Source organism: Rattus norvegicus, chromosome 2, assembly GCF_021556685.1.
Source record: "Rattus norvegicus strain SHRSP/BbbUtx chromosome 2, alternate assembly SHRSP_T2T, whole genome shotgun sequence".
Lineage (NCBI taxonomy): Eukaryota > Metazoa > Chordata > Mammalia > Rodentia > Muridae > Rattus > Rattus norvegicus.
Window position 1 is genome coordinate 226,203,958 of NC_141535.1, and position 20,371 is coordinate 226,224,328.

Genomic DNA, 20,371 nt, shown 5'->3' on the forward strand with positions numbered 1-20,371 from the left:
TCTCCTCCTATCTCTACTTCCTGAGTGCTGGGGCTATGGGTGTACAAAATCACTCCCAGCCTGTAAATTAATCTCTTTTGCTATTATTTCTCTTTGAAACACTTTTTATTCTGTAGTTCTGGCTGGTCTAGAACTTACGATGTAGGCCCAGCTGGCCTTAAACTCATAGGCATGTCTGCCTCTGCCTCCCAGAATATGTGAACTGAGACACATGCCACCAGACCCTGCCTAAATTAGTCTATTAAACTTGCTTTTAAGCCAGGAGTAGTGGAACGCACCTTTACTCCCAGTACTTACAAGGCAGAGGTTGGTGGCTCTCTGTGAGTTTGAGGTCAGCCTGGTCTACAGAGTGAGTTCCAGGCCAGCCAGAGCTTTATCGTAAGACTTTGTCATAAAAAACCAACCAACCAACCAACCAATCAACCAACCATCCAACCAACCATCCAACCAACCATCCAACCAACCAACCAACCAACCAACCAACCAACCAACCAATCAACCAACCAACCAACCAACCAACCAACCAACCAACCATCCATCCAACCATCCAACCAACCAACTAACCAACCATCCAACCAACCAGATAGACAAGGAACAGCAGCAACAGCAACAAAAACAAGCAAACAAAAAATTACCAGCAATAACAATAGAACCATTTTTTACACTTCCAACCTCTACCTTAGATACAGATCACTCAGGGCATGCATCCAGTATCTATTTCTGTTGTTGATGACATCATCCTAGTCACCTGTCTCGGGAAAGTCCCACTATCTTTCCACATAGCGAGAGAGGAGGAGGCAAATGTCACAGTTTTACTTGGACCACAGGATGTCACCCCGAGATACCTCTGTCCTAGGTTTCATCATAAAGTGCCTGCCCTCTGTGGGCTGGAGAGACAGTTCAGTGGTTAAGGCCACTGGGTGTTCTTGCAGAAGACCATGTTCCGTTCCTAACAGGTGGTTCTCAACCAGTCATAACTCCTGTTCCAGGGATCTGGTGCCCTATTCTAACTTCATGGGCATCAGGTACACATATAGTACACAGACATACATACATGTACAGAGCCATATTGGATTTGGGCCTAGCCGCTTTTTGACTGCATGGCTCAAAGTGGCTAGGTGACTCTGGGCTGTTTGGCCACAGATATTCACCCCTAAGATGACTGCCATAAGTCTTAAGATTGTTGGACAGAGGCCTCTCCCATGAATTTACGGCACAGGAAGATAACATTCAAGGGATGCCTCAGCTCGAGCAGATACCAGTTATCTCCTCAGTCTACACCCGGTGTCTCCACCGCCTGAACTCATCGGCTACTGCCTGACCTCTTTACCTCCAGCTATCACTACCTATATCCTCACCTCCCCCTCTTCTGTGTTTCACAAAGGACACTCCCCCTACCTGAAAGCCTTAAAATAAACGAGACCTTGACAACAGAACTTTTGCTTGGTCTCCTTCTTCTCTTCACCCCCATTTTGGCCCACAGGTAGAAAGCCTCTTCAGGACCCTGAATAACTGGGTCCCCGCTGGCGGGGACACATACATGCAAGCAAAAACAGCCATACATGGGCTGGAGAGGTGGCTCAGTGGTTAAGAGCACTGACTGCTCTTCCAGAGGTTCTGAGTTCAAATCCAAGCAACTACATGGTGGCTCACAACCATCTGTAATGAGAACTGATGCCCTCTTCTGGTGTGTCTGAAGACAGCGACAGTGTACTCACACATAAAATAAATAAATCTTAAAAAAAACCCAGCTATATGGATAAAATAAAATAAAAAAATTATAAAAAAATATCAAGTGATCTCTTCATGTCTACAGCAGAAGGGTAGATTTTGTGGAGATGTCTACTGTCCTCGTCCAGGTATTCTGTCCTTTTATGATGTTAGTCCCTTTCTTATGTCATCAATATAAAGGCAAGGAAGGGAGTGAAAATGGGAGCATGGTAGCCCCTTCCCTTACATGAGATAGGTGACCAATTTATTAATCATTTTTAAAACTTGAGAAGTGTTTCATTCTGGTTCAAGAGTAGGCTTTACTAGCATGGACCATGTCATTCAGTCCTTGGTCTAGTTTATAGCTGGCGAGAGTGCAGTTTTCTTTTTAAAGTCACATTTATTTAGTGTGTATGTGTGTGAATACATATGTAGGTCAGCAGACAACTTGTGGGACTCTTCCCATCATGTGGGGTCCCAGGTTCAAAGTTGGGTCTTCAGACTGGCAGACAAGTGTGCCTTTATTCCCTGAGTCACTTTGGTGTGCCAACGAAGCAGATTTGGATGAACAGAGACATTCTTGTTGTGCGGGCTTTCCCGGGGGACAGCCTGTATAGAGTGGTCCAGGATCAGTGTGTATCAGCTTCCAGCGTAGCAGGGAAGCAGTATAGCTTGTTCTCTCTGCCTCTCTCTTGCTCTCCCAGGAGATGCTATACACTCTCTCTGGCTATGAGAGCTCTGTTCTCTCTGTCTCTCTCTGTCTCTCTGTCTCTCTGTCTCTCTGTCTCTCTGTCTCTCTCTCTCTCTCTCTCTCTCATGCATGGGTGCATGAGCATGGGATGTACACACAAAGTACATCTCTTTTAAATAATCAAACCATCAAACTTCCCCTTTTAAAGATTATCTCGGGGCTGGGGATTTAGCTCAGTGGTAGAGCGCTTACCTAGGAAGCACAAGGCCCTGGGTTCGGTCCCCAGCTCCGAAAAAAAGAACAAAAAAAAAAAAAAGATTCTCTTTCTCTCTCTCTCTCTCTCTCTCTCTCTCTCTCTCTCTCTGTGTGTGTGTCTGATGTGTGTGTGTGTGTGTGTATGTGTGTGTGCATACAGATGTATGCAGATGTGCACACCCATGCATGCGTATGTTGAGGTCAGGGGAGGATTCCAGTGTGTTCCTCTATTTCTATCCACTTTGTTCCCGTGAGACAGAATCTCTCACAGAACCTGGAGCTCACTGCTTCCTCAGCAGGTTGTCTGGTCAGCAGCCCCAGAGATGGCCCTGGCTCCACCCCTCTCATCACTGCGTCCACCGAAGGGAATGGTCACATCTAGCTGGGCGGGCGCTGGAGATCTGAACTTGGGTTCTCATACTTGTGAGCCATCTTCCCACCTCCCCACTTCCCTTTGCAAAGCACCAGTTTGCTTAGGCCTTTAAGTTTCCATTTGATGTTTATTTCTTTCCACCACAGGTTTATTTCAGAACAGTGCAACTTATAGAAGAACCTATAACAGGGTCTCCTGGTCTGAGTTTCTACTTCAAAATTAATGGGCTTCCTATATTTCTGAAAGGCTCAAACTGGATCCCAGCTGACTCATTCCAAGACAAAGTCACTTCTGAACTGTGAGTACTGGCTTCTTTCCCTGTCACTCTTCCGTCTCTGCAATGCCATTGAGGTCAAAGGTCAAGTGACTCATATGTCTTTTTCTTTAATCTCAGCCGAAGGACCCGAGGCTAGAATAGCTTGAGAGTATGACAGGAATTTCAGGATGGACAAAATCATGCTTAACTGTTCATTCTCCCTCTTGAGATACAGTTTTACAGATAACTAGTCTGAGATTGTTAAAGATATGTTATCCATATCTTTTAGAAAACCATTGTAGGCTGGAGAGATGGCTCAGTTGTTAAGAACACTGACTGCTCTTCCAGAGGTCCTGAGTTCAGTTCCCAGCAACTACATGGTGGGTCACAGCCATTTGTAATGGGACCAAATGCCCTCTTCTGGTGTGTCTAAAGATAGCTACCGTGTACTTATATACATAAAATAAATGAATAATTCTTAAAAAAGAAAACCATTGTATATAAAAAAGTGACACATTGATAGTTAGACTAATTAGTCTCAGAGAAAATTTAAATCCAGCTTGTTGTTCTTCAAAAAATACATTAAATTCTTTTGAGCATGGTTTTAAGGGATAAGGGCCTACATTTATTTTTTATTTAAATATTATTTTACTTAAAATATCCTATTAAAGATTTTAAAGTATTGAATATTTATTACTTAAATAAAATATTATTTTAAAATATTATTTCACTTAAAAATATTTTTTGTGTATGATATGTGTGTGTTTGTGTGCACATGTCCATGTTCATGTGTATACATGTGGAATCACACGTATGCCACATCCCTGACACCATGACACCATGACCAAAAGCAATATGGGGAGGAAAGAATTTATTTGGTTTGTCTTTTCTTTTCTTTCTTTCTTTTTTTAAGATTCTTATTTATTTTATATATATGAGTACACTGTAGCTGTCTTCAGACACACCAGAAGAGGGCATCAGCTCCCATACAGATGGTTGTGAGCCACCATGTGGTTGCTGGGAATTGAACTCAGGACCTCTGGAAGAGCAGCCAGTGCTCTTAACTGCTGAGCCAGCTCTCCAGCCCTGGTTTGTCTTTTCATAGCCCTGTTCATCTCTGAAGTCAGGGCAGGAACCTGGATGCAGGAACTGAGGCAGAGGCCATGGAGGGGTGCTGCTTACTGGCCTCCTCTCCATGGCTTGCTCAGCCTGCTTCCTTATAGCACCTAGGACCACCAACTCAGGGATGGCACTGCCCACAATGGGCTGGGCCTTTCTATATCAACCACTAATTAAGAAAATGCCCTACAGACCTCTCAGCTTATAACAGCATTTTCTTTCTTTTTTTTTTCCCCAGGAGCTGGGGACCGAACCCAGGGCCTTGCGCTCGCTAGGCAAGCGCTCTACCGCTGAGCTAAATCCCCCACCCCTATAACAGCATTTTCTTAATTACAGCTCCCTCCTCTCTGACAACTTTAACTTGGGTCAAGTTGACAGAAAACTATGCAACATATAGGTTTGCCTTGGGTGTCAATCCTGACCGCTCATCTTACTCATCTTACATTTGTGACAGGCTGTCTATCCCACGAGCATCCAGGGATTCTGTTTCTACCACCCATCTTGCTGTAGGAGCCCTGGAATTACAGTTGTGCGCTAGAATACCCAGCTTTGTGTGGGGGTTGGGGACTTGAACTCGGGTTCATGCTTGTGCAGCAAACACTTTACCCACTCAGCCACCCACTCATTTTTTTTAAAATTTCACTAAGGAACTAAACAAATGTCTTGGTGGGAGGGGAATGTTAAAATATAAGAAGAGCACACAAAATAGTCAATATGCCTGGAGAACAAGTCTGGAGATCTGAGGGACACCATGAGGACTTGAGGATTCCGGGTAAGACCATTTTCTTATGCACAAAGCCAAAGGGAGATAGATAATTCAAAGTGATGGCTCTGTTACTCCACTTCAGTAGTAACCTTTCTATTATCAACAGCTGTCCTACAATGCCATGCGTGTCTTAAATACACACACAAGAAAACTTACAAAGCAAAGCAAAACACGTGAAAGCTCTTTATCTGGAAGATGGCTACAAGTGGTCTTCGAAGGCGTTGAAATTAGAATGTAAAAATTAGTATACATTCATGTATGTGGCGTGTTTATACTGTACTGTTCTTTGGTGTATGTTATATGTTCAGTGTCATGTACACATATGTGAAGGCTAGAGGTTGATATGGGTATCTTAATCAGTCACTTTCCACCCTACCTTCTGAGGCAAGATCTCTCACTGAACCTGGGGCTTACCGATGGGCTACAGTCACGTGCCCATTGCTGAGGGGTAGGCTACAGTTACGTGCCCATGCTGAGGGGCAGCCTGCACATGCCGCATTTTACATGAATGTTTGGAATTGAAAGAGCGTACCCCAAAACGGGGAACTGCGTCTCTCGCTCCGATCGCGGGGTGGGGTGCCCCCAGGAATCACGAGTAGCCATTCTTGATGTAACAGCAAGAGGTAGCTTTTATTAACGAGATCCCGGGTCTTAGCGGGATCCCGGGTCGACACGTATCTCACACAGGAGACAGAGGAATCGACCCCGAAACTCAAAAGTCAGGGGTTTATATAGGGAAAGCTAGGGGGTTTGGCGCGGTTACACACGATTGGCTAATTTCTGGCGCGGCTATAAGTGATTGGCTCATTTAAACATGGCAGTGAGATTACAGCACAGCAGGAGAGTACGTATTGACTGGAGCGTACAGGATTTTAGGAGCTAGGGGCGTCAGTCCTGCTAACTCAGGCAGGTTCCTGCATTCCTTTTCTTTATCTTTATGGTCTGTTAGTCCTAGCGGCAGGGCAGGGCTGCCTGGACTTGCTTTTCACAGTGTTTAGTCCTGAGTCTGAATTTTCTTTTAACTTCATATTTTTAAACCTTAAATCTGTATAATTTTCCTTTCAGAATCAAATCCAGGTCCTCATGCTTCTGCATCAAGTGCTTTCTAAGCCGTTTCCCTGGCCGTGGGCTGCATTTTCCTGTAGGTCAGAATATAAAGGGCTGGAGAGATGGCTCAGGGGTTAAGAGCACTGACTCTTCTTCCAGAGGTCCTGAGTTCAAATCCCAGCAACCACAACCATCTGTAATGGGATCCGGTGCCCTGTTCTGGTGTGTCTGAAAACAGCAACGCTGTCCTCATACATAAAGTAAATCCTTAAAAAAGGAATATAAAATAAAAATATATTTTAAGAAATAGTGTAAAGTTACCGACAATTCATATAACGAGGAAATCATACAGAGATTTTTCAGTTCATTGTGATTATGAATCTCTGTGTCATTCTACCCCAGTGTCTTTGGCGTTGATTACAGCAAAATCATTTTGATGTTGAAGTGGTTAATTCCCTTAACAGATTTGAAAAATTGGGTAATGTTCCCCAACGTCTGAGTTAGCATTTGTTCTCGCCACTCCTTCTACAGGCTGCAGCTCCTTCTCCAGTCCGCCGTGGATGCTAACATGAACACTCTGCGCGTGTGGGGGGGTGGCATCTACGAGCAGGATGAATTCTATGCACTGTGTGACGAACTTGGAATAATGGTGAGCTTGTGATGCCGTCTCCATGTACCTACAGGTGACCCCTCCCCACTCTGGGGTTGTGGGTTGATTTTATTACGCCTTAAAACCCTCTCTCAGAGCAAGGAGCATGTTCCATTGTTTGTTTATTTATTAACTTTGGCCAAGGAATAAATGAACTGTAGTTGCTAACAAAAACGAGAATTCTTTACTGCTTTAAAATTATAGCCATTGCAGGTGAGTTATAACTAATCAAATGTCTATATACACTTTCTTCACAATTTCTCCCGTGACATGTGGGTATACATAATAAAACAAATTAAGTGACTAAAGGACCTCTGATGAACTCTGGAGAGAAACAAAAATGATAAAGTTAACCAAAGAAAGGATGTTCTTAGTATACAAGTTTTGCAATGAGGAGGACTAAGCAAGAAGATGCCTCTGTCCCTAATTATCTCTGGAGAATGGACTTGTGTGTGTGCCTGTGCCAGCGTGGGCTTTCTAAGAAGTTCTCTTTTTATCCTAAAAAATTCTCTGAATAGCTGGCCTCCTGCAGAGCATAGCCTTAGCTTTTTATTTTACATATCAGTCCAGTCATTTACTCCAAGTTTCCTTTTGATTATCTTGTGAATGAGCGTCCTGTGAACCTCGCCCTTTGATTCTCTAGAGACTGCAAGCATACATTTGTTTTTTTTTCGTAACTTTGCAAAAAGGATTCAGAGATCTGTGTGCCATTGTTAAGCTAGTAGGGTGGGACCCGGTCCAGAAATTACCATTTCTACTACACCTGGTCCTTACTTCCCTGTGTCCTAGGCTGACCTTGAACTCAGGAATCTGACTGACTTTGCATCCTTCTGACAAGCTGGCTCACTCCTTTGTTCCTTTAGATTCATGAAGCCCCCATAATTCATATTGCAGCCTTATATTTTGCATAGCTGAGAAATTATATGTATTTTAAACTCATGTATTTAGAGCTCTTTTCCATCGCCTTAAGGGTGGTCCTGAAGGTCCCAGTGTTTACCATTACCAGTGTGGCTGAGACATTAGCCACACTGACGCCTCTCCACTCCTGCTATTTCTAATTCTCATGGAGTCATTAACATTAACCCAGAGAACGTTCCTCAGAGGAATGTGAAATGTGTGCATTATTATACAAACAAACCTTATGCCCACAGCAGCCATTGTCATTCGTGGAGGAACACACCAGGGCCCTGTACCAGGGGCAGGAGCCCTGTCACTCTGTCCCCACCAAGGCCACACTGGGCTCAGCATCCGGGTCCCCTCTTTCCTGCTTGCTTAACAATCTTCTAAACATTTCTTGTGCAACCCTCAAAAAACCTGCAGTGCGTGGGTATCTTTCCTCCACAGAGATACCCAGGTGGGCGCTTTTGCAGAACTTGCTTTTCCTTAATTTAAAAGATAATCCCTTAAGTGAGAATGCAGTCTTGCTTTCTGTGCGATGACACTGCCTTTTCTTTGGTCCTGTAGGTGTGGCAGGACTTCATGTTTGCCAGTGCCCTCTATCCAACTGAGCCAGGCTTCCTAGAGTCAGTGAGAAAAGAAGTCACTTACCAGGTATGTTATTGTCACACCTCCAAAAAGAAAAGGAATACATCTTATTTTTTTTTCTTTTGCTAAAACACTCATTTCTTTTTGGTGTTTCCTACTAACTCCTCCGAGAAAGCTGCAGTCTGGTGATTCGTTTCCTGAGTGATTTATCCAGGTCACGATTCCTTGCTGAGAACTCCTGGACTCATTCCCAGTCTTCCAGTCTCTGATGCATCCCTCATTCTTGTACCCAACTGCTGCTTGGTGGTGTGGTCAGAGGTCTAGTGGGCATCTCCGTGTAACACGTCCAAACCACACATCCATCCCTTCCCCAGTCCTGCTGCTCCTGGAGTTTTCCTCAGCAAATGGATACCAGTGTAGCTCAGGACAAAGATTTAATGTGACTCTTGAGTCCATGAGTGGTTTCGCATTTCACACATGCCTTGTCAGTTATTACCTGTTCATTTATTTAAAAGATTTGCTTGTTTTTGTTTGTTTGTTCCACTCACTGGGACCTGAGAACCATGGGTTGGGCTAGGCTGGCCAGCCAGTGAGTGATCCCTGAGAGTCTCCTTTCTCTGCCTCCCCAACTCCACAATTACAAATGTGTTCCACCCCTGCCCACGGTTTTTGACAGGGGTGCTGGGGATAGAACTCAGGTTTTCACGCTTAAATAGAACGAATGAATGACTTAACAGACTGAACGATGTCCCCCCCCCCCCCCCGTCTTTCAGAGAGCTATTAAGATGGTATTACCAGAAAGCCTGAGCAGCCATTGTGTGAGGTATCAGGTGGGCAAGAACGTCTACGTGGAAACGCATGCTTGCAATTTTATTAATCATTAGAGCACTGAGTTCTTCTGTGGTAGGTATGGGGAAATGGTTTCATGTTTTCTTACGTTTCAGGTCAGGAGACTGAAGTCTCACCCCTCCGTCATCATCTGGAGTGGTAATAATGAGAATGAAGTGGCTCTCAGGGTGAACTGGTTCCATGTAAACCCCAGGGACCTGGGGACTTACATCAACGACTATGTGACCCTCTACGTGAAAACCATCAGGGAGATTGTCTTATCGGTGGGTAATGGTTTGGGGGCAGTAGATTTTAAGAATGTGCTTTTGAAATGCATAGGTCTCGGGGCTGGAGAGATGGCTCAGCGGTTAAGAGCATTGACTGCTTTTCCAGAGGTCCTGAGTTCAAATCCCAGCAACCACATGGTGACTCACAACCATCTGTAATGGGATCTGGTGCCCTCTTCTGGTGTGTCTGAAGACAGCTACAGTGTGTGTGTGTGCGCGCGTGCATGTGCGCCTGCGCCAGGTGCTTGGCTGGTGCCCATGGAGGGCATTGGATCCCTGGAACCGGAGTTGCAGGTGGTTACGAGCTGGAGAAATGGCTCATTAGTTAAGAATATTTCTTTTTCAAATTTGATCAATGTAACAATTTGATTTTAATGCCTGGGGATTTAAATTTGACAGTAGAGTGATAAAGCGTGCATGCTTCCCAGTGTACTATCTACACAATCTTGGGCAATTTGCTTAGTGCCCATATCTCAAGTTCTAAAACTGAGTTAGAAAGAGGGACTAACTCTTAGGAGCTCTTATGACTCTTTGTCTCAAACGTCACAGACGACTTGATTCTCAGTCATGATGTTTACGGAGTTTCTTGAAAACGGATAGTGTTGAATTCTAGGTAATTACTATTATTGTCTCCATCGAGACATAATTGTTAGGATTAGCTGCTAGTGGTTCATCTACTCTAAGCAAACATCTAAGATCATGATCTAGAATTTTCTTCTCTTTTCAGATAAGATTCCTGAGGTTGAGACCCACCCCAAACCAGTAAGATTTTGAGTTGAGTTTTAAACCCAAGTATTTCTGACTCAATAGCTTTCGTTTTTAACGTAGGACCCTGAAATACAGCAATTTTGTCCCTAGGGAAAATTTGTCATGGCTTGAAGATATGTCCTCTGACCACTTCACACATGTGGCAGGAGCAAACAAACGCTCGCCCCACCTAGCAGGTGATTTAAGCTAGAGATGCTGCCTAATGCCTTCCTGACAAGAGAGTCCTAGCATGAAATGCTCCTCTACACTATTAACCCTAAAGTCAATAGTGCCAAAGTCAGGACACATTGTGAGACGACATACCTGTGGGGTAAGAAAGGGGGCAAACCATGGCTGAAAGCATTGAGAGTAGGTGCTGTAAGCCATGGGCTCAGGTGCTCAGGACTGAAGGAAGGACAGCAAACCTGAGCAAGACAGTGTTGACAGGAAGAGTGGTAACCGCCCTGCTAACTTCCTCTCAGTGATCTGATCTTTCTAGGAATTGATGGTATTTTTTTTTTTTAAGAAGTTAACTGTTTGCACCTTGCCAAATTAGCATATTAACCTTAAAATCACTTTATTCCCATGTCCAGGAAGATAGGAGTCGTCCGTTCATTGCATCCAGCCCAACCAATGGGGTCAAAACCATGACGGAAGGCTGGATCTCTAAGGACCCTTATAGCACCCAGTATGGCGACATGCATTTTTACGACTATTTCAGTGACTGCTGGGACTGGAAGGTCTTTCCAAAAGCTCGATTAGTGTCTGAATATGGCTACCAGTCCTGGCCTTCCTTCAGCACACTACAAAAGGTAAGCCTTGAGTTTTCCCGATTAACAACAGTAGACAGTGGGTTCTTATCTCGTTGATAGCTCTGGAAGAAGATGAACGAGAAGAATCCTGCCTTAATGTCTGAGGAGATAAAAATGGTACAACTGCCTTTTGAATGGATAATTTTCCAGTGTGCTTTTAATTGTGTGCCTTCAGGACTTAAATGGAAGCCCATGGAAACTTAAGCTTGACTTATAATTGTACATGAAAACTAAAAACATTTTTCTGTATGTCTGTCTGTCCATCTGTCTGCTCATCCATCCATCCATCTGCTCATCCATCCATCCATCCATCCATCCATCCATCCATCTAGTTTACTCTTGCCACATGTGTGTGGTGGTCAGAGGACAGCTTTAGGAGCTGGTCCTCTCCTACCACTGGAGTTCTGAGAATCCAACTGTCAGCCTGGGCAGCAAGTGCCTTTCCCAGCTGGGCTATCCTTCTGACCCTGAATTGATACTTTCTGTACAGGGTAATCATTTATAGCTATAGAACTGGATGCTCAACCACATTAGAAGTGAACAGGATAAGCAAGTCCTGGTCTGTGTTACTCAGTTTTCCTTCCTCATATCTGTCTTTTATTTCTCTTGCCTTCTTCTTCTTCTTCTTCTTCTTCTTCTTCTTCTTCTTCTTCTTCTTCTTCTTCTTCTTCTTCTTCTTCTTCTTCTTCTTCTTCTTCTTCTTCTTCTCCTTCTCCTTCTCCTTCTCCTTCTCCTTCTCCTTCTCCTTCTCCTTCTCCTTCTTCTCTCCTCCTCCTCCTCCTCTTCTTCTTCATCTTCTTCTTCTTCTTCTTTTCTCCTCCTCTTCTTGCTATATCTGAAGATTTAATTTTAGCATTGTGTGTGCTCTTTTAAAAACACACATGAGATGCAATTCTCTTGGTAAAGAATTTGCTTTTTTGTTCGTTTGTTTTTTCTTTCTTCTTTCTTTTTTTCTTTTATTCGATATTTTTTATTTACGTTTCAAATGTTATTCTCTTTTCCGGTTTCCTGGACATAAGCCCCCTATTCCATCCCCCTCCCCTTCTTCTATAAGGCTGTTCCACCTCCCCATTCCCTTTCTCCCCGCCTCCACATTCCCCTACAATGGGGGTCCAACCTTGGCAGGACCTTCTATTGGTGCCCCAACAAGGCCATCCTATGCTACATATGCAATTGGAGCCATGGATCAGTCCATGTATAGTCTTTGGGTAGTGGTTTAATCCCTGAAAGCTCTGGTTGGTTGGCATTGTTGTTCATAGGGGGTCTCAAGTCCCTTCAGCTCTTTCAATCCTTTCTCTAATTCCTCCAACTGGGATCCTGTTCTCAGTTCAGGGGTTTGCTGTTAGCATTTGCCTCTGTGTTTGACACGCTCTGGCTGTGTCTCTCAGGAGAGATCTACATCCGGTTCCTGTCAGCCTGCACTTCTTAGCTTCATCCATCTTATCTAGTTTGGTGGCTGTATATGTATGGGCCACATGTGGGGCAGGCTCTGAATGGCTATTCCTTCAGTCTCTGCTCCAAACTTTCTCTCCATATCCCCTTCTATGAATATTTTCCCCCCTTTTAAGAAGGAGTGAAGCATCTGTACTTTGATCATCCTTCTTGAGCTTCATGTGGTCTGTGGATTGTATCTTGGGGAATTCGAGCTTTTGGGCTAATATCCACTTATCTGTGAGTGCATACCATGTGTGTTTTTCTGTGATTGGGTTACCTCACTCAGGATGATATTTTCCAGTTCCGTCTACTTGCCTATGAATTTCATGAAGTCATTGTTTTTGATAGCTGAGTAGTACTCCATTGTGTAGATGTACCACATTTTCTGTATCCATTCCTCTGTTGAAGGACATCTGGGTTCTTTCCAGCTTCTGACTATCATAAATAAGGCTGCTATGAACATAATGGAGCACGTGTCTTCGTTGTATGTTGGAGCATCTTTTAGGTATATGCTCAAGAGAGGTATAGCTGGGTCCTCAGGTAGTGCAATGTCCAATTTTCTGAGGAACCACCAGACTGATTTCCAGAGTGGTTGCACCAATTTGCAATCCCACCAACAATGGAGGAGTGTTCCTCTTTCTCTACATCCTCGCCAGCATCTATTGTCACCTGAGTTTTTGATCTTAGCCATTCTGATTGGTTTGAGGTAGGATCTCAGGGTTGTTTTGATTTGCATTTCCCTGATGACTAAGAGTGTTGAAATTTTCTTTAGGTGCTTCTCAGCCATTCGATAGTCCTCATCTGAGAATTCTTTTTTTTTTTTTTTTTTTTTTTTATTTTTTATTAACTTGAGTATTTCTTATATACATTTCGAGTGTTATTCCCTTTCCCGGTTTCCGGGCAAACATCCCCCTCCCCCCTCCCCTTCCTTATGGGTGTTCCCCTCCCAACCCTCCCACCATTGCCGCCCTCCCCCCATAGACTAGTTCACTGGGGGTTCAGTCTTAGCAGGACCCAGGGCTTCCCCTTCCACTGGTGCTCTTACTAGGATATTCATTGCTACCTATGGGGTCAGAGTCCAGGGTCAGTCCATGTATAGTCTTTAGGTAGTGGCTTAGTCCCTGGAAGCTCTGGTTGCTTGGCATTGTTGTACTTTTGGGGTCTCGAGCCCCTTCAAGCTCTTCCAGTTCTTTCTCTGATTCCTTCAACGGGGGACCTATTCTCAGTTCAGTGGTTTGCTGCTGGCATTCGCCTCTGTATTTGCTGTATTCTGGCTGTGTCTCTCAGGAGCGATCTACATCCGGCTCCTGTCGGTCTGCACTTCTTTGCTTCATCCATCTAGTCCAATTGGGTGGCTGTATATGTATGGGCCAAATGTGGGGCAGGCTCTGAATGGGTGTTCCTTCAGTCTCTGTTTTAATCTTTGCCTCTCCCTTCCCTGCCAAGGGTATTCTTTTTCCTCATTTAAAGAAGGAGTGAAGCATTCACATTTTGATCATCCGTCTTGAGTTTCGTTTGTTCTAGGGATCTAGGGTAATTCAAGCATTTGGGCTAATAGCCACTTATCAATGAGTGCATACCATGTATGTCTTTCTGTGATTGGGTTAGTTCACTCAGGATGATATTTTCCAGTTCCAACCATTTGCCTACGAATTTCATAAACTCGTTGTTTTTGATAGCTGAGTAGTATTCCATTGTGTAGATGTACCACATTTTCTGTATCCATTCCTCTGTTGAAGGGCATCTGGGTTCTTTCCATTTTCTGGCTATTATAAATAAGGCTGCGATGAACATAGTGGAGCACGTGTCTCTTTTATATGTTGAGGCATCTTTTGGGTATATGCCCAAGAGAGGTATAGCTGGATCCTCAGGCAGTTCAATGTCCAATTTTCTGAGGAACCTCCAGACTGATTTCCAGAATGGTTTTACCAGTCTGCAATCCCACCAACAATGGAGGAGTGTTCCTCTTTCTCCACAACCTCGCCAGCATCTGCTGTCACCTGAGTTTTTGATCTTAGCCAATCGCACTGGTGTGAGGTGAAATCTCAGGGTTGTTTTGATTTGCATTTCCCTTATGACTAAAGATGTTGAACATTTCTTTAGGTGTTTCTCAGCCATTCGGTATTCCTCAGCTGTGAATTCTTTGTTTAGCTCTGAACCCCATTTTTTAATAGGGTTATTTGTTTCCCTGCGGTCTAACTTCTTGAGTTCTTTGTATATTTTGGCTATAAGGCCTCTATCTGTTGTAGGGTTGGTAAAGATCTTTTCCCAATCTGTTGGTTGCCGTTTTGTCCTAACCACAGTGTCCTTTGCCTTACAGAAGCTTTGCAGTTTTATGAGATCCCATTTGTCAATTCTTGATCTTAGAGCATAAGCCATTGGTGTTTTGTTCAGGAAATTTTTTCCAGTGCCCATGTGTTCCAGATGCTTCCCTAGTTTTTCTTCTATTAGTTTGAGTGTGTCTGGTTTGATGTGGAGGTCCTTGATCCACTTGGACTTAAGCTTTGTACAGGGTGATAAGCATGGATCGATCTGCATTCTTCTACATGTTGCCCTCCAGTTGAACCAGCACCATTTGCTGAAAATGCTATCTTTTTTCCATTGGATGGTTTTGGCTCCTTTGTCAAAAATCAAGTGACCATAGGTGTGTGGGTTCATTTCTGGGTCTTCAATTCTATTCCATTGGTCTATCTGTCTGTCTCTGTACCAATACCATGCAGTTTTTATCACTATTGCTCTGTAATACTGCTTGAGTTCAGGGATAGTGATTCCCCCTGAAGTCCTTTTATTGTTGAGGATAGCTTTAGCTATCCTGGGTTTTTTGTTATTCCAGATGAATTTGCAAATTGTTCTGTCTAACTCTTTGAAGAATTGGATTGGTATTTTGATGGGGATTGCATTGAATCTGTAGATTGCTTTTGGTAAAATGGCCATTTTTACTATATTAATCCTGCCAATCCATGAGCATGGGAGATCTTTCCATCTTCTGAGGTCTTCTTCAATTTCTTTCTTCAGTGTCTTGAAGTTCTTATTGTACAGATCTTTTACTTGCTTGGTTAAAGTCACACCGAGGTACTTTATATTATTTGGGTCTATTATGAAGGGTGTCGTTTCCCTAATTTCTTTCTCGGCTTGTTTCTCTTTTGTATAGAGGAAGGCAACTGATTTATTTGAGTTAATTTTATACCCAGCCACTTTGCTGAAGTTGTTTATCAGCTTTAGTAGTTCTCTGGTGGAACTTTTGGGATCACTTAAATATACTATCATATCATCTGCAAATAGTGATATTTTGACCTCTTCTTTTCCGATCTGTATCCCTTTGATCTCCTTTTGTTGTCTGATTGCTCTGGCTAGAACTTCAAGAACTATATTGAATAAGTAGGGAGAGAGTGGGCAGCCTTGTCTAGTCCCTGATTTTAGTGGGATTGCTTCAAGTTTCTCTCCATTTAGTTTAATGTTAGCAACTGGTTTGCTGTATATGGCTTTTACTATGTTTAGGTATGGGCCTTGAATTCCTATTTTTTCCAGGACTTTTATCATGAAGGGGTGTTGAATTTTGTCAAATGCTTTCTCAGCATCTAATGAAATGATCATGTGGTTCTGTTCTTTCAGTTTGTTTATATAATGGATCACGTTGATGGTTTTCCGTATATTAAACCATCCCTGCATGCCTGGGATGAAGCCTACTTGATCATGGTGGATGATTGTTTTGATGTGCTCTTGAATTCGGTTTGCCAGAATTTTATTGAGTATTTTTGCGTCGATATTCATAAGGGAAATTGGTCTGAAGTTCTCTTTCTTTGTTGTGTCTTTGTGTGGTTTAGGTATAAGAGTAATTGTAGATTCGTAGAAGGAATTCGGTAGGGCTCCATCTGTTTCAATTTTGTGGAATAGTTTGGATAATATTGGTATGAGGTCTTCTATGAAGGTTTGATAGAATTCTGCACTAAACCCATCTGGACCTGGGCTCTTTTTGGTTGGGAGACCTTTAATGACTGCTTCTATTTCCTTAGGAGTTATGGGGTTGTTTAACTGGTTTATCTGTTCCTGATTTAACTTTGATACCTGGTATCTGTCTAGGAAATTGTCCATTTCCTGGAGATTTTCAAATTTTGTTGAATATAGGTTTTTATAGTAAGATCTGATGATTTTTTGAATTTCCTCTGAATCTGTAGTTATGTCTCCCTTTTCATTTCTGATTTTGTTAATTTGGACGCACTCTCTGTGTCCTCTCGTTAGTCTGGCTAAGGGTTTATCTATCTTGTTGATTTTCTCAAAGAACCAACTTTTGGTCCTGTTGATTCTTTCTATGGTCCTTTTTGTTTCTACTTGGTTGATTTCAGCTCTGAGTTTGATTATTTCCTGCCTTCTACTCCTCCTGGGTGTATTTGCTTCTTTTTGTTCTAGAGCTTTTAGGTGTGCTGTCAAGCTGCTGACATATGCTCTTTCCTGTTTCTTTCTGCAGGCACTCAGCGCTATGAGTTTTCCTCTTAGCACAGCTTTCATTGTGTCCCATAAGTTTGAGTATGTTGTATCTTCATTTTCATTAAATTCTAAAAAGTTTTTAATTTCTTTCTTTATTTCTTCTTTGACCAGGTTATCATTGAGTAGAGCATTGTTCAATTTCCACGTATATGTGGGCATTCTTCCCTTATTGTTATTGAAGACCAGTTTTAGGCCGTGGTGGTCCGATAGCACGCATGGGATTATTTCTATCTTTCTGTACCTGTTGAGGCCCGTTTTTTGACCGATTATATGGTCAATTTTGGAGAAAGTACCATGAGGAGCTGAGAAGAAGGTATATCCTTTTGCTTTAGGATAGAATGTTCTATAAATATCCGTTAAGTCCATTTGGCTCATGACTTCTCTTAGTCTGTCGACATCACTGTTTAATTTCTGATTCCATGATCTGTCCATTGATGAGAGTGGGGTGTTGAAATCTCCCACTATTATTGTGTGAGGTGCAATGTGTGTTTTGAGCTTTAGTAAGGTTTCTTTTACGTATGTAGGTGCCCTTGTATTTGGGGCATAGATATTTAGGATTGAGAGTTCATCTTGGTGGATTTTTCCTTTGATGAATATGAAGTGTCCTTCCTTATCTTTTTTGATGACTTTTAGTTGGAAATTGATTTTATTTGATATTAGAATGGCTACTCCAGCTTGCTTCTTCTGACCATTTGCTTGGAAAGTTGTTTTCCAGCCTTTCACTCTGAGGTAGTGTCTGTCTTTGTCTCTGAGGTGTGTTTCCTGTAGGCAGCAGAATGCAGGGTCCTCGTTGCGTATCCAGTTTGTTAATCTATGTCTTTTTATTGGGGAGTTGAGGCCATTGATATTGAGAGATATTAAGGAATAGTGATTATTGTTTCCCTTTATATTCATATTTGGATGTGAGGTTATGTTTGTGTGCTTTCATTCTCTTTGTTTTGTTGCCAAGACGATTAGTTTCTTGCTTCTTCTAGGGTATAGCTTGCCTCCTTATGTTGGGCTTTACCATTTATTATCCTTTGTAGTGCTGGATTTGTAGAAAGATATTGTGTAAATTTGGTTTTGTCATGGAATATCTTGGTTTCTCCATCAATGTTAATTGAGAGTTTTGCTGGATACAGTAACCTGGGCTGGCATTTGTGTTCTCTTAGGGTCTGTATGACATCAGTCCAGGATCTTCTGGCCTTCATAGTTTCTGGCGAGAAGTCTGGTGTGATTCTGATAGGTCTCCCTTTATATGTTACTTGACCTTTTTCCCTTACTGCTTTTAATATTCTTTCTTTATTTTGTGCGTTTGGTGTTTTGACAATTATGTGATGGGAGGTGTTTCTTTTCTGGTCCAATCTATTTGGAGTTCTGTAGGCTTCTTGTATGCCTATGGGTATCTCTTTTTTTAGGTTAGGGAAGTTTTCTTCTATGATTTTGTTGAAGATATTTACTGGTCCTTTGAGCTGGGAGTCTTCACTCTCTTCTATACCTATTATCCTTAGGTTTGATCTTCTCATTGAGTCCTGGATTTCCTGTATGTTTTGGACCAGTAGCTTTTTCCGCTTTACATTATCTTTGACAGTTGAGTCAATGATTTCTATGGAATCTTCTGCTCCTGAGATTCTCTCTTCCATCTCTTGTATTCTGTTGGTGAAGCTTGTATCTACAGCTCCTTGTCTCTTCTTTTGGTTTTCTATATCCAGGGTTGTTTCCATGTGTTCTTTCTTGATTGCTTCTATTTCCATTTTTAATTCCTTCATCTGTTTGATTGTGTTTTCCTGGAATTCTTTCAGGGATTTTTGCCATTCCTCTCTGTAGGCTTCTACTTGTTTATTAATGATTTCCTGTGTTTCCCTAAGTGTGTTCATGTCTTTCTTGAAGTCCTCCAGCATCATGATCAAATATGATTTTGAAACTAGATCATGCTTTTCTGGTGTGTTTGGATATTCCATGTTTGTTTTGGTGGGAGAATTGGGCTCCGAGGATGGCATGCAGTCTTGGTTTCTGTTGCTTGGGTTCCTGTGCTTGCCTCTCGCCATCAGATTATCTCTAGTGTTACTTTGTTCTGCTATTTCTGACAGTGGCTAGACTGACCTATAAGCCTGTGTGTCAGGACTGCTGTAGACCTGTTTTCCTCTCTTTCAGTCAGTTATGGGGACAGTGTGTTCTGCTTTCGGGCGTGTAGTTTTTCCTCTCTATAGGTCTTCAGCTGTTCCTGTGGGCCTGTGTCTTGAGTTCACCAGGCAGCTTTCTTGCAGCAGAAAATTTGGTCTTACCTGTGGTCCCGAGGCTCAGGTTCGCTCGTGGGGTGCTGCCCAGGGGCTCTCTGCAGTGGCAGCAACCAGGAAGACCTGTGCCGCCCCTTCCGGGAGCTTCAGTGCACCAGGGTTCCAGATGGTCTTTGGCTTTTTCCTCTGGCGTCCGAGATGTGTGTGCAGGGAGCAGTCTCTTCTGGTTTCCCAGGCTTGTCTGCCTCTCTGAAGGTTTAGCTCTCCCTCCCACGGGATTTGGGTGCAGAGAACTGTTTATCCGGTCTGTTTCTTTCAGGTTCCGGCGGTGTCTCAGGCTGGTGTCCTGCCGCTCCTGGGCCCTCCCCCACGGGAGCCCAGAGGCCTTATACAGTTTCCTCTTGGGCCAGGGATGTGGGCAGGGGTGAGCAGTGTTGGTGGTCTCTTCCGCTCTGCAGCCTCAGGAGTGCCCACCTGACCAGGCGGTTGGGTCTCTCTCTCACCGGGTCTGGGAGCAGAGAGCTGCTGCGGGCCGGGATCCCTCATCTGAGAATTCTTTGTGTAGCTCTGTACCCCATTTTAAAATAGGGTTATTTGACTCCCTGGAGTCTAACTTCTTGAGTTTTTTGTATATTTTGGATATTAGCCCTCTATCAGATGTAGGATTCGTAAAGATCTTTTCCCAATCTCTTGGTTGTCGTTTTGTGCTAATGACAGTGTCTTTTGCTTTTTAGAAGCTTTGCAGTTTTATGAGGTCCTATTTGTCGATTCTTGATCATAAGCCATTGGTGTTTTGTTCAGGAAAATTTCCCCAGTCCCCACTTTTTCTTCTATTAGTTTGAGTGTATCTGATTTGATGTGGAAGTCTTTGATCCACGTGGACTGAAACTTTACACAGGACAATAAAAATGGATCGATTTGCATTCTTCTACATGGTGACCTCCAGTTGAACCATCACCATTTGTTGAAAATGCTTTCTTTTTTTCCATTGGATGGGTTTGGCTCCTTTGTCAAAGATCAAGTGACCATAGGTGTGTGGGTTCATTTCTGGGTCTTCAATTCTATTCCACTGATCTACCTATCTGTCTCTGTACCAATATCATACAGTTTTTAATCACTATTGCTCTGTAATACTACTTGAGGTCAGGGATGGTGATTCCCCCAGAAGTTAAGAATTTGCTTATTTAATGTGCATAACTCAGCTAGTCCCC

General features: G+C 43.0%; 1 protein-coding gene across 2 annotated transcripts in view; it reads left to right on the forward strand.

The window, feature by feature from the left end:
- The window catches only part of Manba (mannosidase beta), a 98,431-nt gene that overhangs the window by 53,032 nt on the left and 25,028 nt on the right, over positions 1-20,371 (forward strand). The window contains 5 exon segments of one of the 2 annotated variants that reach the window (NM_001031655.2): positions 3,176-3,327; positions 6,749-6,866; positions 8,331-8,417; positions 9,296-9,463; positions 10,807-11,025. In NM_001031655.2, coding sequence (NP_001026825.1) covers positions 3,176-3,327; positions 6,749-6,866; positions 8,331-8,417; positions 9,296-9,463; positions 10,807-11,025 — 744 coding nt within the window. 2 annotated transcript variants of the gene reach the window in all.